Below are 24,102 nucleotides of genomic sequence, written 5' to 3' on the forward strand. Positions count from 1 at the left end.
TTAAGAATCGATGGGGGAATGTTTCACTTGTTCTTCCTTCAAGTTTACTGAGGACTCCCAACAGTACCCCCTACATGGTATCTTAGTTTAATAATTTTTTGAAGCCAGGGAAGCCAAAAAAAAAGGCAGCGATGGGGCTTTTAAAAAGGACAATTGTTAGCTTGTTTGGCTCAGTGGATAGAGCATGGGCCTGCGGACTGAATAGTCCCAGGTTTGATTTGGTCATGGGCACATGCCCAGGTTGCCTACTGGATCCCCAGTAGGGGGCATGCAGGAGGCAGCCTATCAATGATTCTCATTAATGTTTCTCTCTCCCTCTCCCTCCCTCTCTGAAATCAATTTTTTTAAATCAGTGATTCTCAACCTTTCTAATGCGGCGACCCTTTAATACAGTTCCTCATGTTGTGGCGACCCCCAACCATAAAATTATTTTTGTTGCTACTTCATAACTGTAATTTTGCTACTGTTATGAATCGTAATGTAAATATCTGTTTTCCGATGGTCTTCCAGGGGTCCTCAAACTTTTTAAACAGGGGGCCAGTTCACTGTCCCTCAGACCGTTGGAGGGCCGGACTATAGTTTAAAAAAAAAAACTATGAACTAACTCCTATGCGCACTGCGGGCCCGGGACAAATCGGCTAAGCAGGACAGGCAGCGGCACCCGGCGGGCCGGATAAATGTCCTCGGGGGCCGCATGTGGCCCGCGGGCCATAGTTTGAGGACCCCTGTGGCTCTACAGCAGCGGTTCTCAACCTGTGGGTCGCGACCCACAGGTTGAGAACTGCTAGCAGGGTCGCCTAAGACCATCGGAAAACACAGATATTTACATTACGATTCATAACAGCAGCAAAGTTTTTTTAAAAGGAAGGGGCAGGCCTTGGAGGTGGTAGCAGAGAGGCATACTTCTGATTTCTGCTGTGGCATCTGCAGAGAACCAGCAGTTACAGAAGGAATAACTGCAGCAATCTCAGCAATGCCAGGAGTTGCAGGTGCTCAAAGCCTGTTAAAAAGTCAGAAGCAACAGCTGCGGCAGGAACAGTGGTGTATGGAGAGCTTAATTTAAGGGAGGCAACTACTGCAACAGGATGCTCGCGGCTCACTGAGACCCCAAATCAAGATTAATCCTCAGTAATTCCTAAATATCACTGATTAAGTAAGGACTAGAGAAGTATTCCTTAGGTGCTGCATAAACCTAGTTAGGAAGGCTTTTGGGTCTCAATGCTACAGTAAAATATCCATCAAGACTTGTTGGTGTGAAAGATTAGATGCTCTTTTGCAGCCATACTATTAGATACTTGTGTGAACCAGCTTTCCTTAGATTTATAATTAGCTCTTGTAAATAAGGATGTTCCTCAAACCTCCAGGTAACCTAACACCATTTGCCAGACACTCATACATAAAACCAGGTTGAGAAAACCACCTTGAGGAAGTGAAAGGAAATAGTTGTGTGATTTATTTCATTTAGCTGAGTCAGATTTCTTTATAGAAAAATCACCTTTCAGGATAGCATCTCAGATTGACTATTACTAGTAAGAGCTTTCTCCTCTGTAAACAACCAATGTAAGTTTATCCTCATTCCTTCTGGCCAACTCAGAACACAAAGGCAAAGTGTTTTTAAGCTTTTTAAAAAAAGTTTGTGCCAATGACCAAGTAGCTCCTATAGTTTTCATTAGTGAAAAAGTAATAAATAGCAAGATCAACACTTTGCAGAGTGACCTATTGTCTGATGCAGCCCTTAAGAATTTTAGCTTTGGGTAACTTGAGAACATATATCAACTTTTACTTTTGAAAATGTTTATTGTGAAGAAATACTTCAAGAATTAATGAGGTGGCTGAATGCCTCTGCTTGTTTTAGGAAAATGTTATCAAAACAAAGTTTTTAAATATTTGGTTAACTTTTAAAGTCTTATGCCATCTATTATTTCCCTAGCAACATCCTAAATTCTAAGATAAGTAAAATTACTTAGTGTTAAATATAGTAAGTACTTTAGTTTTAGGTCATCTATATATTTTCTTACTACATATGCACTTAATAATACATTAAATGCTGTTTGTAATTATTATGTGCCATATATTTAGGCCTATTTAATAGAACTGGGAATAGTATTTTAAATTACTGTAGACCTTTAGGGTAGGTGTTGTTGTTTTTTTGCACTTATATGATGGTTAGATCAGTGATTTTTTTTGAATGCTGAATCCTAATAAAACCTCATATTTTAACATTGCTCCTCTATGAGAAAATATAATCAACTTTGTTCTCCAGAAATTATTAGTAATAAAAAAAACTTAGCCATGACCGGTTTGGCTCAGTGGATAGAGCGTCGGCCTGCGGACTGAAGGGTCCCGGGTTCGATTCCAGTCAAGGGCATGTGCCTTGGTTGCGGGCACATCCCCAGTGGGGGGTGTGCAGGAGGCAGCTGATCGATGTTTCTCTCTCATCGATGTTTCTAACTCTCTGTCCCTCTCCCTTCCTCTCTGTAAAAAAATCAATAAAACATATTTTTTAAAAAAAAAAGACAAAAAAAAACTTAAAAATAATTTTCTTGAATTTAGTCTTATTTATATGTAAAATGGATTCCTTTAAATTGGTTAAACAAAGGACTCTCCATCAATGTACCTTTAACTTCTAGCTTTAATAATGTTTCTGTTATATATGTAGTTTATTAAACAAGTTTTTGTTGTTAAAAAATAAAAGCCTACTTGGATTATAATTTACCCATTGATTTTATTATTGTTCCAATATATTTTCTGCTTTGTCACTTTTCTCTCATTACTTTTGCTGTCTTATACTTACTAGTATACAAATAATAAAATTGCAATTTTAGTGCAGAAAATAAGACTTCAGATAACATGCACGTACTTTAAACTGAATACTTCAATTCATGAGCTGAAAATACAGAAAGATGGCCCTTGAAAAGCATGGTATCCAAGATAAATTTGAAACCTTAGTCTCTCTGGATGCAAAAACCCTAGAAAAATATATACCCAGGCTGATGAGATATTAGACTCTTTACTCTTCTGCTCTTAATTCCCCTCCTACCATTGCTGGCTGCATTATCTAACTCAGGATGGAGAACTTCTATCTCATCTCAGTTTAGTTTTAATTCCTATCATCCCAGATAGTGCATCTGGTGTACTGCTCTCACATCAATCTCTCTACCTTTCTCTCTCTAAAATCAATTAAAAAGGAGAAGAACAAAGAGTGCCTATAAGGGCCTGGCATGAGATTGGGCAAGTTTCCTACACTTAATTCACTTTAATCTCAAATTATTCATTTTAGCCAGCAGATTTTTGGGGCTAAAGAACAACTGAGACAACTGCATTTGGTACTTATTTCAAACTCATTCCCCTCTCTAGCAATCTTCTTATCCCATATACTGTATCAGCAAGGAGTCAAATAGCAGGTCAGAGTCAATGAACAACTGGAAACATCAATCTAACAGAGTCATTTATTTCTTTTGTCATTGCCAAACATTTCCCAAGTCTTACTCACCAGAAATTAATATAGCTTCTTCATTTCTTCTCCCTGACAATCCTCATCTACTGAAAGGGCTCTAAGAGCATAACTGCAAATGACAATGTACAGTGGATATACCATGTCCTTCACTTATTTCAAAACATCTAACAGCCCATTAGACATCAGGTAGACATGAGGTACAGAAAAAGAATTTTTCTTTCCAACTCCAGATAAATATCGATATCTGGTGTCAAAGTCTCAGGATTAAAGACGATAGAACACACGTAAAAGAGGATAGACAGCAATATTCTCAGAAAATTTAGACAGAGGTTGACTAAAAGGAGGGATGAGGACTTAGTGGGATGTAGACAAGTGAGGTCAAGTCCCAAAGAGAAGGAACAAGTGCCTTGGCTACCAATCTTAGTGGCATTACCAGGAACACTAGGATTCTGTATAAAAAAATCAGGGGCAATCAACCTGGTTATTTCCCAATCCTTAGAACTGAGAGGGCAAAACAAACTTTAGGAGGGCACCGATTATAATGACAGATGAGGAGGCCTCAAGCCCCAGGTAAGGTGAGGCAGTATTTATTGCTTCTTCTAGTTTCTTCTTTCCAGCCACATTAATGTTTGGGGCACACTACTCCTAAGACTGCTTTTTTATGCCTGTGGGTTTAGTCAGTCACTGCTACTTGGGGCAGACGAAACACTTCCCAATAGAATTAGTGTAGGGAAGTTCTAGCTTTTTCATCCTAAACCCATTTCTTTCTTTCAATCCTAAAACCATATTAAGAGAACAACCTCCATAAAGTTTGTTTTCCAAAGAGGGTAACCTTATTATACGAGTGACATTGCTAGCTTCTAGGCTTGTTATAGCACAAATACAAAATGATTAATCAGTATGGTTTTAAAAAATTAATTTGGAATTGTTTTATAAACTTGATGATGGAGACTACTAAATCAATGGAATTTCCAAGAACATTCTACACCCCAGGAAGAAAAAAACAACCAGTTTTCTTAGTCTTAAGAGGGGCCTATAGTTGGCCTTAAGAGGGAGCTCTTTGGGCAAGATAAGAGAAAAATATTAAGACTCCAATGAGGAATAGCAGGAAAACCTACCAAAAAGGGTTGGGGGAGGGAGGTTGTCAAAGTGAATAAGTAGGGAAAACAGTGAAATTTATACAGGAGGAAAGAGTTGAGAAAGTTGTAGCTTTTCACAAACAGCTGAAAGAGTACATTTCTCTTCACTCAGCCCCATAACTCAGTCCTCCCAGCACAGGTCCCCGTGACAAGAGCATCCATCCACTCTCCTAGGAGCGCTCTCACACTGCCTGCCTATTTCCTTCCTCGTTTATGATTAGCCTTTGGGGGCTTTACTTTCTGGAACTGTGCTGGCACTGGTTCCTGCTCTGGTTCTTTACAGGAGGTTGACACTAGCAGTTCCTCGTTATTCCTCCTCTGATCTTTCCCTACTCTAAGACTCAGCTCTGCCGGCTCAGGAAGCTCCGTGCCAGCCTGCTGCCGCCTTCTCAGAGACCTCCTGCTCCTGTGCTGCTGCCTCCGCTTTTCTTCTTCTTGCTGCCGCTGCTTTATCTTCATCAGCTTTTCAAAGCTTTTGGTTGTTGCTGGGTTTACAACAAACCAATCCTACAAGGCAAAACAGAAACACTATCCAGTCAAAACATAGTGGAAAGCATAGAGAAGAGGTTTGGGAAGAATTTTAAAAGGCACAGTTAGGGCAGAACACAGAGTTTTTTATTTTGAAAATTTACAAATCTTCAGAAGTTATTAATTTAATGAACACCTAGATTTATCATTGTTCACCTCTCTCTCTTTTCCTTCCTTCCCTCTTTTTGCTGAACCATTTGCAAGTTAGTTGCAGACAACATATTACTTCATCCCTAAATACTTCAGCATGTATCTGCCTAAGAACTAGGGTGTTCTTCTGTGTAACTACAATTATCACATTTTGAAATATTAACATGGACACATTGCTATTATTTAATACTAGAGGCCCGGTGCACGAAATTCGTGCACGGGAGAGGGGGGTGTCCCTCAGCCCAGCCTGCACCCTCTCCAATCTGGGACCCCTCGAGGGATGGCCGGCTGCCCATTTAGGCCCGATCCTGGTAGGACTGGACCTAAACGGGCAGCCGGATATCCCTCTCACAATCCAGGACTGCTGGCTCCCAACTGCTTGCCTGACTGCCTTCCTGATTGCCCCTAACTGCTTCTGCCTGCCAGCCTGATCACCCCCTAACCATTCCCCTGCCAGCCTGATTGATGCCTAACTGCTCTCCTGCCAGCCTGATTGCCCCTAACTGCCCTCCCCTGCAGGCCTGGTCACCCCTAACTGCCCTCCCCTGCAGGCCTGGGTTCCCCCCAACTGCCCTTCCCTGCAGGCCCAGTTGCCCCCAACTTCCCTCCTCTGCTGGCCTGGTCCCCCTCAATTGCTCTCCCCTGCAGGCCTGGGTCCCCTCCAACTGCCCTCCCCTGCTGGCTTGATCGCCCCCAACTGACCTCCCTTGCAGGCCTGGTCCCTCCCAACTGCCCTCCCCTGCTGGCCATCTTGTGGTGGCCATCTTGTGGTAACATGGGGGCAGCCATCTTTGACCACATGGGGGCAGCAATCTTGTGTGTTGGCGTGATAGTCAATTTGCATATTACTCTTTTATTAGATAGAATAGTTAATATTCAAAATTCCTCAGTTGTCTCAATGTCCTTTATATTTGTTTCTATGCAGTATTTTATTATTTTCTTTTAATATGTTTTTATTTATTTCAGAGAGGAAGGAAGAGATAGAAATATCAACGATGAGAGAGAATAATCAATCAGCCAGCTGGGCTCTAGGAGGTATTTTAAGTAGCATTAATGTCACTCAAAGACATTAGAATATTAGAAGCCCAGCCGATATGGCTCAGTGGTTGAGTGGCGACCTATGAACCAGGAGGTCATGGCTCGATTCCAGGTCAGGGCACATATCCAGGTTGCAGGCTCAATCCCCAGTGTGGGGCATGCAGGAGGCAGCTGATCAATGGTCCTTTCTCATCATTGGTGTTTCTATCTTTCTCTCCCTCTCCCTTCCTCTCTAAAATCAATAAAAATATTTTTAAAAGAATATTAGAAAATGGAAGTAGAGAGACTGCTGTTAAATAAGGAGGTGTAAATTCAGCCTGGTTCCCAAGAGTCTGATTTAATTGGATTGAACTCCAATGTCTCTGGTAACCACTTTACTTTCCTTGACTGTCCTAGCCCACAAAAACAGAACAAAATCCACCTCTCTTATGGTGTATGTATGGGAAAAGGAAATATTATTAGATAAGAAAAACACTGTGAGAAAGCAGGACCCTCACCTCAGCATGGACAGAGTTGATGTGATACTTGACACCACTCTCTGACACAAATTCTTTCTGACATAGAAGACACTTGTATTTTCCAGCCACAAAGTTTCCCTGTTGTAAAGAAAAGAGTATTACTGGCAAACTCAGGAATACATACCTGGGCCACATGCAGGGACTGTTATTGATTAAAAGAAGGGATTCTACTTCAGCAAAGGTAAGAAGGAAGAAAATCCAAAACAGCAATATATTTAGGAAAAACAGCTCGGGCAGACTATCACCACTATATATCTATCCTAATGCAATTCTCTACCAAAACCTCCCACCCCCTCAACACAACCCGAAATCCTCCTACTTTTATTATGTGACATGTCACATCTTTCTATCTTCTCTTGTTCGTTACTTCACTTCCAAGGTTCTCTTGGTTCCTCCCCCAAAATTATCAAACTTCTGAACTTTACTACAGGCACCAAAGTATAATTCTCCCCAATATAATCCATTGCTGCAAAGAGTGCCTTAGAAACCCAGGATTAGAAGAGTATCATCCATAACGCAAAGTTTAAGGACTCAGAAACTTAAGATCAAGCCCTAGCTGGTTTGGATCAATGGACAGAGCGTCAGCCTGCGGACTGAAGGGTCCCAGGTTCGATTCTGGCCAAGGGCACATGCCTGGGTTGCGAGTAGGGGGCGTGCAAGAGGCAGCCAATCAATGATTCTCTCTCATCATTGATGTTTCTATCTCCCTCTCCCTTCCTCTCTAAAATCAATAAAATATATTTAAAAAAAAAAGAAAAAAAAAGAAACTAATATCAAGATGACCAAGCTCTTAAGCATTCCTGGACCGATCTGGTTTAGATGCCTACAACCCTCTTATTGCCTTGAACTGAGACTTCTCTCCCTTCCTGAAGCTTTGTGTTTCCATGATGTTCATTTTGTGTGAAGAGATACTTCTAAAAGGGATTGGAAAGTGGCACCAATCCCCATGGCTGGTGGGTTGTAGAGCACCTGGGTCAATATGGAAAAGACTCAGTGAGGTGAATGACTCTTAGCCTGACACCTAGGGATCCCACCTCCCACCTCTAGAGGCCAGTATAGTTCAGATGCATTTAGAGGATCTTCACTAATCCAGATAAGTGGATGTAAATTGACTCTAGAAAGTTTAAGGCCCAATAAGACAGGTCAGGTCCAGTGTGGTTGGGATTCAGAACTAATATATTTTTCTCCAAATTCTTCAATTGATATGACTTATGGCTATCTTGGCCTTTTCTGCACTTTGGATATACCCAATAAATAGACCAAGATTCTTTGGGACATAAAAAACTAAATCAGCCTCTGAAGATAACAGAAAACAGGACAATTAGCTGTTCACCTAAACTGAATTCTCTTCTATTTCAGAAGTCATGTTAAGATAAATAGTTCAAAAAGTTACAAACCAAAGTACAAGAGCCCAGGTGAGCTTTAAGGCCAGATACACTACTGTAGACAGCCTCACAACCCTGAAAAAAAGAAGAAAAAACAACGTGAAGACTATACAAAAGAGCATCCTTCTCTCAGCAATCTGGTTGTTGACTATGACCAACCTTACACTTGTACCACAACCAAACAGGGAAAGAATTCACATGCAAGCCACAACAGCAAAAAGGAAAACCAACAAAAGGTAAAAAATAAAATAAAATAAAAAGATAAAGAGGTAAATAAGTTATTTACAAAGCTTAACATATTCCCTTCCCTGGTAATTTTTCTGATACTTAAACATACAAAATTACACAGATTTTTTTTAAAAATCTGCTTTGTTTAGTACAAATATGTCTTCTATTACTTATATATCTACTCCTTTGCGAAGTACTATATATATAGGTAAGTTAGATTAAAAATAGCTGGAAATTCTCTGCCACTCTTCCTATCAAAAAGTGGAGTCTGTTTATCCTCTCCTTGAATCTGGGTTAGCACTGTGACTCCTTTGACCAATAGAATGCCATGGAGAGATGCTGAACAAATTCTGAAACTAGGTCTTAAGAGATCTTCAGCTTCCACTTTCATATTCTTAGAATATATACTCTGCTGGTAATCTAACTACCTGCTAGAGAGAGAGGCCACGTGCAGAGCCAAGCTTCCAGCTCAATTAGCTGCATAGAAGCCATCTTGGACATTCAGGTCCCATCTGAGTTTCCAGCTGAATGCAACCTATGAGTGATCTTAGCTGATGCCATGTACAGCAGGAAAACTACCCTGGGCCCTGACAAAATTATTACAGAATTGTGAACAAATAAAATAATTGATGTTAAGTCTCTCAGGTTCAGGGGCTTTGTCACAAAGGAATAAATAACTGAAACAACAGCAGATGCCTGATAAACATTTACTGAATAAATGAATGAGAAAGAACCACCTGATTAGGACACTCAATACGATGGTACTTCTTGATGTCTGACTTCCATTTATGTAGTACTTCCTGGCTGAAGGTAGGTAGCCCAGGGCGAGTATATTTTAACTACAAGATAAGAAAGATTTTATTGGAAGAATCCAACTTCCAAAACACCCCAAAAGTTTCAACCCAACTCTTCAGGTTATGTAATTCTGGAGTTCCACAAGTATATCTTCATATACAAAAATAAAATAAAATTGTAATATGTAAGACCCTTTAAAGTTCCTGAAACTACCCTACCCAGTTTGGCTCAGGGGATAGAGTGTCAGCCCACAGGCCAAAGGGTCCCAGGTTTGATTCCAGTCAAGGGCACATATCTCAGTTGCAGGCTCAATCCCCAGTGGGGGAGGGGGGCGTGCAGAAGGCAGCCGATCAATGATTCTCTCTCATCATTGATGTTTCTATCTCTCTCTCCCTCTCCCTTCTTCTCTGAAATCAATAAAAATATATTTTTTAAAAATGATAGGGGAATGTAAAAATGAGCTTTTCATGGCCAAATCTGGGACAATTTGAGCAGCAAAATAAATAACAATAGCACTGAATCACAGGCCACTGAATAAAATAAATACCCATAAGTCTATACTAATATAAGACAAATTAGAAGAAAAGGACAGAGGTGTCTCTTAATAATTGTAGAAGAAACAAAAAAATCATTAAGCAAACACCACAGTAATAATTGCCGCAAGCCTGAATCATTGATGGATACTAAAGTAAGTGGGTAGAAGTAGATAAAACAGGTTAGTTATATAGTCTCAATCTCTCCAAAAAATATTCACTAATTAAAAAGGGGAAAATTGTAATTTTGCCATGGAAAAAACTGGACAACACACCATAATCAAGCATTTAGCATTTACCTCAGTTAAATATAAACTACATATGAACTAACAAAGTGGAAACATGTTAAGCAAGGACCAAGCAAAAACTAATTTGGGAATTTAGGTACCCTCTGGGAATGGTCCAAAATTAAGAGGCTCCTTAAAGGAGCTTCTGAAACATACTGTTTCTCTAAAACCTACATGATCCGAAACACTGGAGCTGGATCAGATGTACTTCATCTCCAAGGATAAAGAAGCAAAATATGCCCTAGCCAGTTTTGGCTCAGTGGCTAGAGCATCGGCCTGCGGACTGAAGGGTCCCAGGTTCGATTCCGGTCAAAGGGCATGTACCTTGGTTGCAGGCTCCTCCCTGGCCCCGGCCCTGATCAGGGCTCATGCAGGAGGCAACCAATCGATGTGTTTCTCTCACATCAATAATTCTCTCTGTCTTTCCCTCTCTCTAAAAATCAATGGAAAAATATCCCTGGCTGAGGATTAAAAAAAAAAAAAAAAAAAGCAGCAGCAAAATATTGTTTATCGTGCACTCACTCAAGTGCATTTACCCTTCTATATGTAATAAGCATAGTATCAGACATAATCCTTCAAAAGTAATACAGGTTTCTACCTTACCTTCCGGTCATCAGGTATCAGATCCTGAAGAACCTTCCTCTTAGGCCATTCCTTGGCCAGTTCCACAGAGGCCAGCTCCTGCAGGTGGTACACAGCTATCTTGGCAGAACGCCTCTGAACTCTGCCTCCACTCTTTGGCTCCAGGCTCATCTCTTTTAAGCACTCTGGCTGTCCTGACCCTGGAAAGATCTGCAAAAATGAAACATAGCAAACAAAACATAAGCCTGAGAAGTGTCTTCCAAAAGAGGCGATTAAAGGCTGTCCTTTCTGCTCTCAATAGCAAAAGAGCTATTCATTAGCTTACTAATCACTATCATAAAGCTACACCATCTTTTTTTTTTTTTAAATATATATTTTATTGATTTTTTACAGAGAGGAAGGGAGAGGGATAGAGAGTTAGAAACATCAATGAGAGAGATACATCAATCAGCTGCCTCCTGCACACCTCCCACTGGGGATGTGCCCACAACCAAGGTACATGCCCTTGACCGGAATCGAACCTGGGACCCTTTAGTCCGCAGGCCGACGCTCAAACCAGTCAGAGCTCCACCATCTTAATGTACATTTTACCTCACATTACATACAAAAATTAACTCAAAATGGGTAAGAACCCTGTGTAAACCATAAAACAATAAAACTTCTAGGAGAAACCAAGGGATAAATTTTTGGTGATTCTAAGTATAATTGTGTTAAATGTATTTTTCAGTTACAATTAACAGACAATATCATATTAGGGGTGTGATGGTTTATTGATGTGTCAACTTGACTAGACTGCAGTCATCAGTTATTCAAACACTAATCTAGGTGCTGATGTGAAAGTATTTTATAAATCTAATTAAAGTCCATAATCAGTTGACTTTAAGTAAGAGAGATGTGACAGAAGAGGCAAGAGAGATTCAAAGAATGAGATAAACTTAACACTATTGTTGAAAATGAAGGGTCCATGAGCCAGGGAAAGTAGGTGGCCTTTAGAAGCTGAGAACAACTCCTGGCCTACAGCAAGCAAGGAAATGAGGTCCTACAACTGCATGGAGCTGAATTCTTAAACAACCTTAAGGAGCCTAGAAACAGATTTTCCCCTCAAGCCTCATAAAGGAATGGCCCTAATGAAACTGTGATTCCAGGCTGGCGAGGCTCTACACCGGGGAGCCACCTGTACCGATTGTACCTGGACTCCTGGCCTAATGAACTGTGAGATAATATAGTTGTATTGTTTAAGCCATTAGTTTGTGGTGATACTTTTTACAGCAGCAATAGAAAATTATACATTGGGTTGGGCAAAAATATCTTAGATACAAAAACAAAAGCATTATCCATAAAAGAAAAAAAAAGATAAATTGTACTTGATCTGCTCTTTGAAGAACACTATAAAATATGAAAAGATGCTACAGAATGGGTGAAAATATTTACAGAACACATCTGATACAGGACTTGTGTCCAGAATACGTAAAAAACTCTGAATATGATCAAAATTTAATAGGAAGACAACAAAAACTCCAATAATAAAATGAACAAAGGATTTTTTTAAATATGTTTTATTGATTTTTTTTACAGAGAGGAAGGGAGAGGGATAGAGAGTTAGAAACATTGATCAGCCACCTCCTGCACACCACCCCCTACTGGGGTTGTGCCTACAACCAAGGTACATGCCCTTGACCAGAATCGAACCTGGGATCCTTCAGTCCGCAGGCCGATGCTATATCCACTGAGGCAAACCAGTCAGGGCAACAAAGGATTTTAACAGACACTTCACAAATGAAGATACTTCACTAAAGATTGACATCGCCAGTAAGTAAATGAAAAGATGATCAACATCATTAAATCAGGGAAATGCAAAATTAAACCACAGTAAAATACCACTACATACCTCTCAGAATGGATTTTTTAAATGAAACTGACAATTGCAAGTGCTGAGAAGGATGCAAAGCAACTGGAATTCTCACCCTTTGCTGGTGAGAAGACAAAATGGCATAGCCACTTTGGAAAAAAATGTGGAAGTTTCTTATAAAATTAAACATATATTTATCTGATGACCTAGTAATCCCATTCCTAAGTATTTACCCAAGAAAAAGTAAAACTTATTTTCATACAATAACTTTTTTTAATCTTTATTATTAAAATTATTACATATGTTCCCTTTTTTCTCCTATTGACCCCTTCTAGTCCTCCCCCACTTCACCCCCCAGGTCTTCATCACCCTATTGTCTGTATCCATGGATTATGCATACATGCATACAAGTTCTTCGATTGATTTCTTCCCACCCACCCTCCCACAACTTCCCTCTGTTCCATGCTTCTATGTCTCTGGATCTATTTTGTTCATCAGTTTATTTTGTTCACTCGATTCCACATATGAGTGAGGTCATGTGATATTGTCTTTCTCTGACTGGCTTATTTCACTTAGCATAATACTCTCCAGCTCCCTCCATGCTGTCTCAAAGGGTAAGAGATCCTTCTTTTTTACTGCTGCATAGTATTCCATGGTATAAATGTACAACAGCTTTTTTATCCACTCATCTACTGATGGGCATTTAGGCTGTTTCCAAATCTTAGCTATTGTAAATTTCACTGCTATGAACATAGGGGTATGTAAAGTCTTTCTGACTGGTGTTTCAGAACTCTTAGGATATATTCCTAGAAGTGGGATCACTAGATCGAATGGCAGTTCCATATCTAATTTTTTTATATATATATTTTATTGATTTTTTACAGAGAGGAAGGGAGAGGGATAGAGAGTTAGAAACATCTATGAGAGAGAAACATCAATCAGCTGCCTCCTGCACACCTCCCACTGGGGGTGTGCCCGCAACCAAGGTACATGCCCTTGACCGGAATCGAACCTGGGACCCTTCAGTCCACAGGCCAATGCTCTATCCACTGAGCCAAACCAGTTAGGGCCCATATCTAATTTTTTGAGGAAACTCCATACTGTTTTCCATAATGGCTGCACCTGTCTGCATTCCCACCAACAGTGTCAGACAATAACTTTTTTTTGTTTTTATTGTTTTAGAGGGAGGGGAAGAGGGAGAGAGAAAAACATCTATCAGCTGCCTCCTACATGCCCCCTACTGGGTACCAAGCCCACAACCCAGGCATGTGCCCTGACAGAGAATCAAATCGGCAATCTTGGTGAATGGGACGACACTCAAACCACTGAGCAACACCAGCCAAGGCTCATACAATAACTTTTAAGCAAATATTTATAGCATGTTTACTCATAATTACCCACAAATGGAAATAACCAAACATTTTTCTACTGGTAAATGGATAAACAAATTGTGAGACATCCATATAATGGAATTCTAGACACAAATTAAAAGGAATAAACTAATGACACATGCCAACATATAAATGAATCTCAAATGCATTATGCTAAGTGAAATTAGCCAGACTCAAAAGTTTGCATACTATATGATTCTATTTACATGATATTCTAAAAAAAGCAAAACTATAAAGACAGAAAATAGGTCAGTGGTTGCCAGGGGTTGGGAATGGTGAGAAGAACTGATTACAAAGAGACATAAGGAAATTTGGGGAAGATTATCAAATTGTTCTATATCTTGATTATGGTGGTGGTTACATGACTATATGAAGTTGTCAAAACTTTTATAACTGTACACCAAAAGGGTGAATATTAATTACCATATGTAAATTATATCTTGAAACTTAACTCTTAAACATGAGGTAAGGGGAATGTAGAAATGTAATCAGAAAAAAAAGTCAACACAAATAAATTGGAATACAGAAAGCAGCCGGACAGATTTCCACAAAATTTCTAGCTAAGGGGGAATGCCTTAAGCTTTAAAAAAATAATAATGAGTTTACTTCTGCCTGGACTGTACAGAAGTAAATGAACTTTGATTTCTCTAAGCTAAGAATATTCAAAAGGCAGAAATAAGAAAACAAAGGAAGAAAAAGAAAAAGAGAACAAAAGCTTCATAATTAAATGAGTATACAAACGAGGAACCAAGAATGTATGGGAAGATGTAGGGCTAAGCAGCTACCACAGAATATACCCCCAAACAGGGTATGGAAAGTAATCAGTACTCACAGGCCCATGCTCTGACCTCAGGTGATACGCAAGTCCAGCCTTCGATCTATATGGCTTCCCACAGTGGTGACACTTCAAGATCATCTCCTCCAGCTCCGCAGCCTCTTTGCCACATTTTTTGACATGGTACAGATATCCCATGATGCTGGTGAAGCTACTAGAGCAACTCTGAACACAGGAGAGAAACCAAAACTATAATCTTATATTTTTTGACATGATACATAAATTTCTCCACAGCCACAGGCAGTCAACCACCACTCCACACAAATAGACCCTCTGATGTCACTAGACCAGGGGTGGGCAAACTTTTTGACTCGAGGGCCACAATGGGTTCTTAAACTGGACCAGAGGGCCGGAACAAAAGCATGGATGGAGTGTTTGTGTGAACTAATATAAATTCAAAGTAAAGGAGCGGAGAGGAGAGCAAGAGAACCCACCGCTCTTTCGGCTCCGCGGGCCGGATAGAACAGCCGAACGGGCCGGATCCGGCCCGCGGGCCATAGTTTGCCCACGGCTGCTAGACCCTTCCTAGCATTTCCCATTGGCACACCCGCTTCTTGTCCCTGGCCCAACAGCTGCTCTGTCTACCACCAAGCATCAAATTCAATGTTCAGTCCACATTTAACAAACTAGAACTGTGCATCTCTTCTGTGTCAGAGCTTCCTCCTTAGTCTATGATCTAATATCAAAGACCCAGTAATATCAAAGTTCCTCACAGTGAGGTTACTAGGAGCCTCTTCGTCACACCAAAGAAAGGTGGTAGAGAAACCCCTTCAAACAAAGGATAAAGAGGAAAAAATAAATTTTTGGAGACAAGAAAAAAAATAAAGACCTATTAATGAGTTCAGGAGACCTGGAAAAGCGGGAGCCACTCTTATGCTGTTTCTGGAGAGTACAGAAACCGAACCAGGTCTACAAGCGAGGAAGAGGAGAAATGGAAGAGAATAACAGGAAGATATGGGCCTAAGACTCCAGGCAGAAGGAGGTGCTGTCCTCGGGTTCTTACCTCACGCATGCACCTGAGCTTTCCCAGTCTCTTTAGAACTGTTCGGAGCCGTTCCCTCTCACTTGGCTCATCTATTTCATCTCCGGCCTTCAAAATGGGCTAGAAAGCAAGAAAGCAAACAAGCAGATAATTCATGGAAAAGACAGATATAGGAAAAAAATTGTATCATAGAAGAATCAAGGACTAGACTAGCACCTAAGATGATGCCCATGAAGCCTATGTTATCTGACTCCTGGCTTTCTCTATCTCCTAGACAGACAAGAAAGTGAATGTAACGGAAATTAGAGTTCTAAGCCTCTACCTCCCAGGATATGAACCTTTGGGACTAACTTAAACACACAAATACCAATGTATCCACCACAAAGGTTTCATTGTACATAGGTCTTCTATTGAAAGGGTCTTCTTACTCACACCCCTGTAAAGCCCCAGAGCCTTAGCCATCTCCACTGAGTTATCTATACTCATCTAAGACAGTGGTCGGCAAACTCATTAGTCAACAGAGCCAAATATCAACAGTAAAACGATTGAAATTTCTTTTGAGAGCCAAATTTTTTAAACTTAAACTTCTTCTAACGCCACTTCTTCAAAATAGACTCTCCCAGGCCGTGGTATTTTGTGGAAGAGCCACACTCAAGGGGCCAAAGAGCCGCATGTAGCTCGCGAGCCGCAGTTTGCTGACCACTGATCTAAGACACCCAAACACCACGTAGGCTCATATAGGACAGAAGACACTCTTACCAAACTATTATGATTTGCCATGACGTGATACTTCATCCCTGCCAGTGAACGAAGTTGTTTCCCACAATGATGGCAAGTAAACATTTCCTACAGAGAAAAAATACTGCTCAGTGCCAGACTATTCAACAGAGAAAAAGAATGCCAAAAGTCCCATTCAAATGCTGTCCTCTGTATCTCCTTTATTTCCCAAACTCAACAGTCAATGAATCTCAAAATCCCACAAACTCCATGTCACATCCTCAAGGAAAGAGAATTAAAGGCAATTCATTTCTTACAAAATAGAAACTACCATTTACTGAGTGCCAATACTTGCCAAATAATGGGGTAGGAACTTAGCATATGTTATTTCTTTCTTATCCTCTCATAAACTACCCAAAGTAGTAATTTTATTTCTATTTTATAAATGAGGAAACATGAGTCTCATGCATAAAAAGCTAAATTATACAACCAGTAAGTGGCTGAGTAAAGATTCAAACCCAAGTCTGTCACAGTCCAAAGCCTGTTTTCCCTATGACAATGTTGCCTCTTCTCCGCGGTAATCAGCATATCCAACAGTGCCAGATATCTAAACTTTGGGTAAAAGATCATAATATAACAGTCATGAAATGCCACATAATATCTAACCTGTTTGCAGTTTTCCATGTGTTTCTTTAAGCCCTCTATGGTCTTCCTCCCCACTGCCTGGCAGGTAGGACAAGAGACACTGCCTTTATCCACAATTTCTAAGTACCATTGCTCCTCTAAACTGCCTACAAAGAAGATAAAAGAACATGATATAATCTGTGGTACTCTCCAGAAACAAAAAGCACAATTCCAGCACTTAGGAAAAGTATCACAAAATGGTTTTTCCCCTTCCTGGGGAAGAGACTCCTATTGTTTATAACTTCTAGAAATAATTTTTTTCAGACAAGTGAGGAGTTTCTGAAACTTCTACTCAATTCCCCATGATTAAAAACCATCTAAGAAACCTCCAAATCCCAATGGCTTAAACAACTAGGCAACATTTCTTTTCCAGCTTTATTGAGATATAACTGACAACAGGCAACATTTTTCATAGCAGCATTTAATAATGGGATACTGAAATATGTAATAGCCAGTTTGCTGAGTGGTTCCTATGCCTGAGACTTTGTTAAATGTTTTTATCCCATTTAATTCTCACAATTCTGCTTGCCTTTATTATCCCTATTTAGAGTCAGGGAAATTGAAGCTTGCAGAAATTAAGTTGAGGCAGATGAGAAAATTAATGAAGAGCCAAAACTTGAACAAGGGTCTGTCTGACCTTCAAACCCATGCTACTATTACCTGTGCCTTCTTAAAGAAATGCTTTACTACATCATTCCTTTACCAACAATAACAACAAAAATCAGAATGAGAGAACTAGATCCCACAAAGCTTCCAACAGAAAGCATACCTGCTGCATAAGCTGGTGGTTCCTTCCGAATACGACGAGCCTGGGATTTGGGATTAGGCTGAGTTTTAGGCCGTTGCTTCCTCCCTGACGCAAGACAGAAACTTGAAGCCCAACATATCACCTTTGCTAACCCCTCTCTAGTACCAAAATCTCTTCCCTCCTCTCCTCAACACCCTATGCCCCAGTCCCTTAGCCAACTGACTCCCTTAAATAATGACAGAAGGAAAATGAGGGTAAAATAAGGCAGGATGGAAGCCATGCCTTGCCTAAAAATTCAAAGGGTTCAAAAGTGTTTCAAGGGCCAAACCCTAAAGTTTCTCTCCCTCAAAGAGTAAAGCCCAGGTACCCAGGGGGGAAGAACTAGCCAAGTTACACCATTACCATACAGCTTATGCTTCTTCTGAGGAAATTCTCGATAATCTTCATCTTCTTCCTGCCTGGGTTTCCTTTTTCCTTTAGTTGATACTCCATCTGACCCTGAGATATCATACACACACAAGACCTAAGTAGGGTATAGAAGTGAACACCTGGGCCTGCTTTCAAAACATCACTCACAAGACCATCAAAGGGAAAGATCATTAGCAAGCACAGGCCTCAGAAGTGCCTGTGACATGGTTAAAGAAGTTGGTATAGCCCTAGCTGGTTTGGCTCAGTGGTTGAGCGTCAACCCATGGACTAAGAGGTCACCGGTTTGATTCCTAGTCAGGGTACATGCCCAGATTGTGGGCTTGATCCCGAGTAAGGCGCAGGCAGGAGGCAGCCAATGGATGTTGACGTTTCTCTCTCATCGATGTTTCTCTCTCTCTCCCCCTCTCCCTTAGTCTCTAAAATCAATAAAAACATTTTAAAAAAACATATGAAAATGATACCTTCAACATGGGGAGCAGCAGCTGGCTTGATCCTTCTCATCTTCATACAGTAGGTAGATTTTCGGAAGGTTGCTGGAAAATCACTTACTGGTTCACATGACGAAGCAGATGATGAGCCGCTTAAGGAATCATCGTGAGGAATAGTGTACTGGAAACTGTTATCCTTTACGGAGCACTTGGTCCTGCTACTAACATGACACAAAGATATATACTGTAAAGGAGGGTGTGGAATAAAGTTCCTATTCATTATTTTATATCATTAAGAAGATAACCAACTTGGTTACCTTTGTAAAAACAAAGAAGTCTGATAATAAAAACAATTTAAATTATAATCTTCAAGCAATTACAATAATCTAACACAACACATACAACTAGTATTATACTTCATTATAACCAGAAAGAGTAAGCTGTTCACATAAGTGAATACTCTGCAGCCCAGGAAGGCATTCCTTTCTAGATTCATCCAAGAAAAGAAAGTAGTCAAAATAATAGGGTATTCTGTGGCCAGACAATCCCCTGGATCTGTAACCAGGTATGTCCAGGTCTCCTTATTTCTCAGACAGAGGGTCAGTAACTAGGTAATATATCTGAGAATAAAGGAACAGAAGAGCCTAACCAGTTTGGCTCAGTGGATAGAGCATTGGCCTGCGGACTCAAGGGTCCCAGGTTTGATTCCGGTCAAGGGCATGTACTTTGGTTGTGGGCACATCCCCAGTAGGGGGTGTGCAGGAGGCAGCTGATTGATGTTTCTCTCTCATCGATGTTTCTAACTCTCTATCCCTCTCCCTTCCTCTCTGTGAAAAATCAATAAAATATATTTTGGAGAAAAAACAATGAAAGGACAGAAGAACAGTTTGTAGGCCCTATTTTGATCCATGTGCCTTCTCCCTTAGCCTTCTCCCTAAACCCTGATGTCAGAGCTACCCTATCTTACTTAGGAAACATGACACTTAGCTCCTATAGCTAAAGGAAGGGTGCTATCTTGTCTTGGTTAAGCTGGCTAAGAAATCTGGTATACAGTTGGACCCAAATTCCCAAATCCAAGACAAGTAAGTCAGTATGACATTAACAAACTTAATGAGTAACTGCAAATTATGTTCTAGGTGGCTCAGGATATGGTAGGACAACAGTTGTCAAGGTGTGAGGCCACTTTATTATTTTTTTAATGTTTTTATTTATTTGTTTGTTTTTCATCTTTTTTTTTTTTAATATATTTTATTGATATTCCACAGAGAGGAAGGGAGAGGGATAGAGAGCTAGAAACATCGATGAGAGAGAAACATCGATTGGCTGCCTCCTGCACACCTCCCACTGGGGATGTGCCCGCAACCACGGTACATGCCCTTGACGGGAATCGAACCTGGGACCCTTGAGTCCGCAGGCCGACGCTCTATCCACTGAGCCAAACCGGTTTCGGCTGTTTTTCATCTTTATTGTTGAAAGTATTACATATGTCCCCTTCCCCTCGCCCCCACCCCCTCCAGCCCACCAGGCCTTCCTGTCCCAGGCCTTCACCGCCCCACTGTCTGCATCCATGGGTTATGTACATATGCATACAAGATCTTTGGCTGATTTCTAAGTGTGAAGCCACTTTAGATTTATGGTTTAGAAAGGTCATTCTGGATGCTGTATGGAAGATGATACATAAAGGAAAAATGAATAAAGGAAGTTGTATGGATGAGATGATGAGGGCATGAACTAAGGTTTCGTAGTAAAGATAAGCTGACATATTCAAGATAACACTTTAGAGGTATAGCTGTTAAGAATTAAAGATAGAAGTTTTAGGAGCAGGGAGTTGGAAGAAATACAGGTGACCATTCTTAAGAAACTATGTAAGTAAAATGTGATAGAAGTAATAAACCATTTCACACAGAGACATGAACATAACTAAAAAGTATACTATTGAATGAAAAGAGAAACAGAACAAGATCTATAGTACGTCAATTCAGTAAATTAAAAAAAATATACATGTAAATATCACTAGCTATTTTGCAAGAGTTCATAAATACAGGGGTGGGCAAAAGTAGGTTTACAGCCCTGGCTGGTGTGGCTCAGTTGGTTGGGCTTCATCCTGGTCAGGGCACATGCCTGAGTTTTGGGCTTGATCCCTTGTAGGGGCTGTGCAGGAGGCAGCCGATGGAGGATTCACTCTCACATTGATGTTTCTCTCTCTCTCTCCCTCTCCGTTCCTCTCTCTCTTTCTCTAAAAATCAATTTAAAAATCTAAAAAAAAGTAGGTTTATAGTTGTTTGAATGGAAAATATAATAATTACTAAATAATTATCTATAATCATAAAAGCATAATAAGCTAATTAGACCAGACGTCCTTCAGGACAAAGCCAGGACTGCAAGGGAAGCCCGGGTCCCTGGTGCCAGAGGGAAGCCGGTGCCAGCAGCCGGGGGAAGGAGGCCTACTCTTGCACAAATTTCATGCATAGGGCCTCTAATATAAAAATAAACTCATACTCACAATTGTAAACCTATTTTTGCCCACCCCTCTATTTAAGGGTAAATATCAAACTTGTTAACATGGTTGTCTATTGGGAGGAAGGGGATGGAAATGGGAATAAGAAAAAATAACAGGGACTGATAATGTCAACTGTTACAAAAAGGGTAGAATGATTTTCAGCTCTCTGCACATGAGCTCTAAGATTATAAATTTAATACAAAGAAGTCCTGGTTCTGGCATAGTGGCATAAGCCCACCATACCTGCTGATTATAACTAAAAACTCTGGACTCTGAAAAGTAAATAAAATCACGTGGGTTGTGGAGAAGAGTCAAAAAATGAGGGTGTGCTTCCCAGTTTTTCGCCCCTCACATGTGGCTTTGCAACAAGGGTGGACCCCACTTGCAGAGCATGATGGCCATCTAAATTCCAATAGATTCTACACCTTTCTGGCCAGAGAAACCAGGAAGAGGTATACCTATAGAGCATGTGTGTGGTGGGAGGAGTCATAGAGAAGAGATAGGCAAAAAAAAGGATCCCATAATTTTGGGTATGAATCCACAGAAATCACAGCTTAGCCTGAGCTATGTAATGTATCAAAAGCTTTGAGAGCAAAAAACAAGTTTTGAAACACCCCCCAAAAAAGTCTCAGACTAACCCATGGGCTATTTATGTACAAAACATACCTAAACCATCATAGCAAAGACTCAAAGAATTGAACTGATATTGAACCAATGCCCTCAAAAGACAAAACAACTTATGGTCTGAACCTAAACAGGTTACCTACTAAAATAAAAACATTAACATTTCCCAGAAGATTCTGAAATGACACACAGTCTATATATATAGCATTCACAATCTTAAGAATTCCAAAATTATGCAATATACAATCAGGAAAATGTGAGCAAATTCTCAAAGAAACAGATGATAAAGAGATGACAACCCCAAGATAATCTAGATACTGGAACTATCATAGACTTTAAAACAACTATTATAACTATGCTCCATGAAATGAAACACATTTGAAATGAAGGAAAAGGTACTAGATTTATCAGGGTGATTACTTCATAAGTTATATGTCTAAGCACTATGTTGTACACTTGAAACTAATATAATGTTGTATGTCAATTGTAACTGAAAAATAAAAAATTAAACAAAAACACAATGAAACATCATTATATACCCACTAAATTAGCTAAAATTAAAGACTTACTCTCATAAACTGCTGGCAGGAATGTAAAACAATACCACCGTTTTGGAAAACAAGTAATGTCTTGTAAAGTTAAACACACTCCTGACATATGACCCAACCATCTTAAATGCTAAATACCATCCTAGTAAATAAATACCATCTCAGATATTTATCAAGCGAAACAAAAACATTTTTCCACACAGAGACTTGTAAAGAATGTTCATAGCAGCTTTACTGTAATACCCCCAAATTGAAAATAACCCAAATATTCATCAAGGTAGATGGCTAAATAAGTTATGGTCTATCCATAATGGAATTCTACTCAGTATTAAAAAACTACCTTTCATTCAAAATCATTATTCTGAGTGAAAGAAATCATGCAAAAAGACAACATAATGTATATTTTCATTTATATAAAATCCTAAAACATGCAAACCACTGTAGTCATAGAAAACAGGTCAGTGGTGTCTGAAACATAGATATTTAGTAAATATTATCTGAATGAATTAATCCCTTCCAATGAATACCTAGTTAACTATTTTTTGCATTAATATGTAAAAGCTTAGCACATTCAATATACAAAATACACCAGTCTGGAAGCCAAATAGTTTGAAAATACAAAGATGTCTTAGAGTCATTTTTATTATTCCTTCCTATGTTCATCAATGTACCCATGAGTACATAAATGGAGAGCTACACTGAGTCCTACCTTCCATTTTTATTATAAGTCGTACTTCTGCAAGCTAAGTTTTTCTCTGGGTTTAGACCTGCCCTGTGCAATCAGGTAGACATTAGCAACAGGTGGCTATTTAAATTTAAGATAATTCAAATTAAAAGCAACTTAAAATAGTTTCTCACACTAGCCACATTTCAAGAGCTCAACAGCCATAGGTGGCTAGTAGCTACAGTACTGGGCAGTGCGGATACAGAACATTTTCATCATCACAGATAGTTCTAAAGGACTGCGCCGGCGACACAATTATAAATGGACCTCAGAAAACCTCACTTACGTCTTAGTTCCCACGATCCTCGTGCTCCTCTGCTGCTTAAAGGATGTGGGTCCCGAAGTCTATCAAACGCAAGCACATGAGTGAATTCTAGGGATCTCTGAACCTTGACCAGAAAAGACAATTCCCCAGTGCCCAGAAGACATGAAGCTCTCCCGGGGCAACTACCTCAAACCGAAGGAGGCAGGACTTTTTTAGGAAAAGTGTGCCGATCTATCTTCCTAGGGCAGGTGACAACACCAGAGCCTTCATCTTCCCCATTCTGAAAACCCTGTCTGGATAGAGGCTCTAAAGGGAGGAGAAAAGAGAGGACAATGGATATGGGAGGCATTGGATATATAAAAAGAATAGAAACTAATGGCAATGTGGCGACGAACTGAATCCAAGGTGGTGAGGAACAGGCAGCGGAGAAGTGGGGAGAAAGAGGAGGACAGGTAGCTCTGACCTAAAAGGGTGGGGCCTGCGATGGGCTCTGATAAAACCAACAGTGAGCTTGGGACAAAAGCGAGGACCGCGTGTCGCGGGCTCCACAGCGCTCCCTCTGAAGCATAACGGCCAAACCGAGAAACTCACGGCGGGTACTGCACCGAGTCTGGAAGACATCACTCCCTCTCCACGCCTAACAAATTCACCCCAGGGCTCCAGCCAGACCAACGCCACTTCTGCTCTCCTCTCCTCTCCCGGATGTGGAGTCTGCGCAGTCTGCGCCGCGCGACTCCG

At 40.3% G+C, this 24,102-nt stretch overlaps 1 protein-coding gene across 2 annotated transcripts; it reads right to left on the minus strand.

Moving 5' to 3' along the window:
- Positions 1–3,418: 3,418 nt before the first annotated feature.
- On the minus strand, positions 3,419–24,092 carry ZNF512 (zinc finger protein 512). 2 transcript variants are annotated; one of them, XM_080686959.1, is made up of 15 exons: positions 23,956–24,062; positions 23,551–23,670; positions 23,386–23,444; positions 18,737–18,924; positions 18,249–18,344; positions 17,868–17,951; positions 17,081–17,205; positions 16,457–16,543; positions 15,719–15,817; positions 14,713–14,880; positions 10,662–10,850; positions 9,181–9,282; positions 8,228–8,290; positions 6,810–6,908; positions 3,419–5,103 (listed from the first exon to the last, which is right to left on the minus strand). In XM_080686959.1, exons 4-15 carry the CDS (start codon positions 18,780–18,782, stop codon positions 4,792–4,794), a joined length of 1,470 nt encoding a protein of 489 aa, XP_080543085.1. In that variant the 5' UTR covers positions 18,783–18,924; positions 23,386–23,444; positions 23,551–23,670; positions 23,956–24,062; the 3' UTR covers positions 3,419–4,791. The 2 variants fall into 2 exon arrangements, with proteins under 2 accessions (XP_080543085.1, XP_080543084.1); XM_080686958.1 differs by lacking the exon at positions 23,551–23,670 and having other exon boundaries at positions 23,956–24,092.
- Positions 24,093–24,102: the final 10 nt, after the last annotated feature.

This window comes from Plecotus auritus (genome assembly GCF_963455305.1).
Source record: "Plecotus auritus genome assembly, chromosome: 8".
In the NCBI taxonomy this organism is placed as follows: Eukaryota; Metazoa; Chordata; class Mammalia; order Chiroptera; family Vespertilionidae; genus Plecotus; species Plecotus auritus.

What these genes read in the sequence shown, in the direction of transcription:
- ZNF512 (XM_080686958.1), bottom strand. Translation starts at nt 23,985, where the DNA reads ATGTCTTCCAGACTCGGTGCAGTACCCGCC. An exon ending in ACCACCAGCTTATGCAGCAG is followed by an intron (nt 17,206 to 17,867) that starts GTATGCTTTCTG and finishes TCTTCTTTGTAG; the next exon opens with GCAGTTTAGAGGAGCAATGG. An exon ending in GTATTGAGTGTCCTAATCAG is followed by an intron (nt 8,291 to 9,180) that starts GTGGTTCTTTCT and finishes TCTTTTTTTCAG; the next exon opens with GGTTGTGAGGCTGTCTACAG.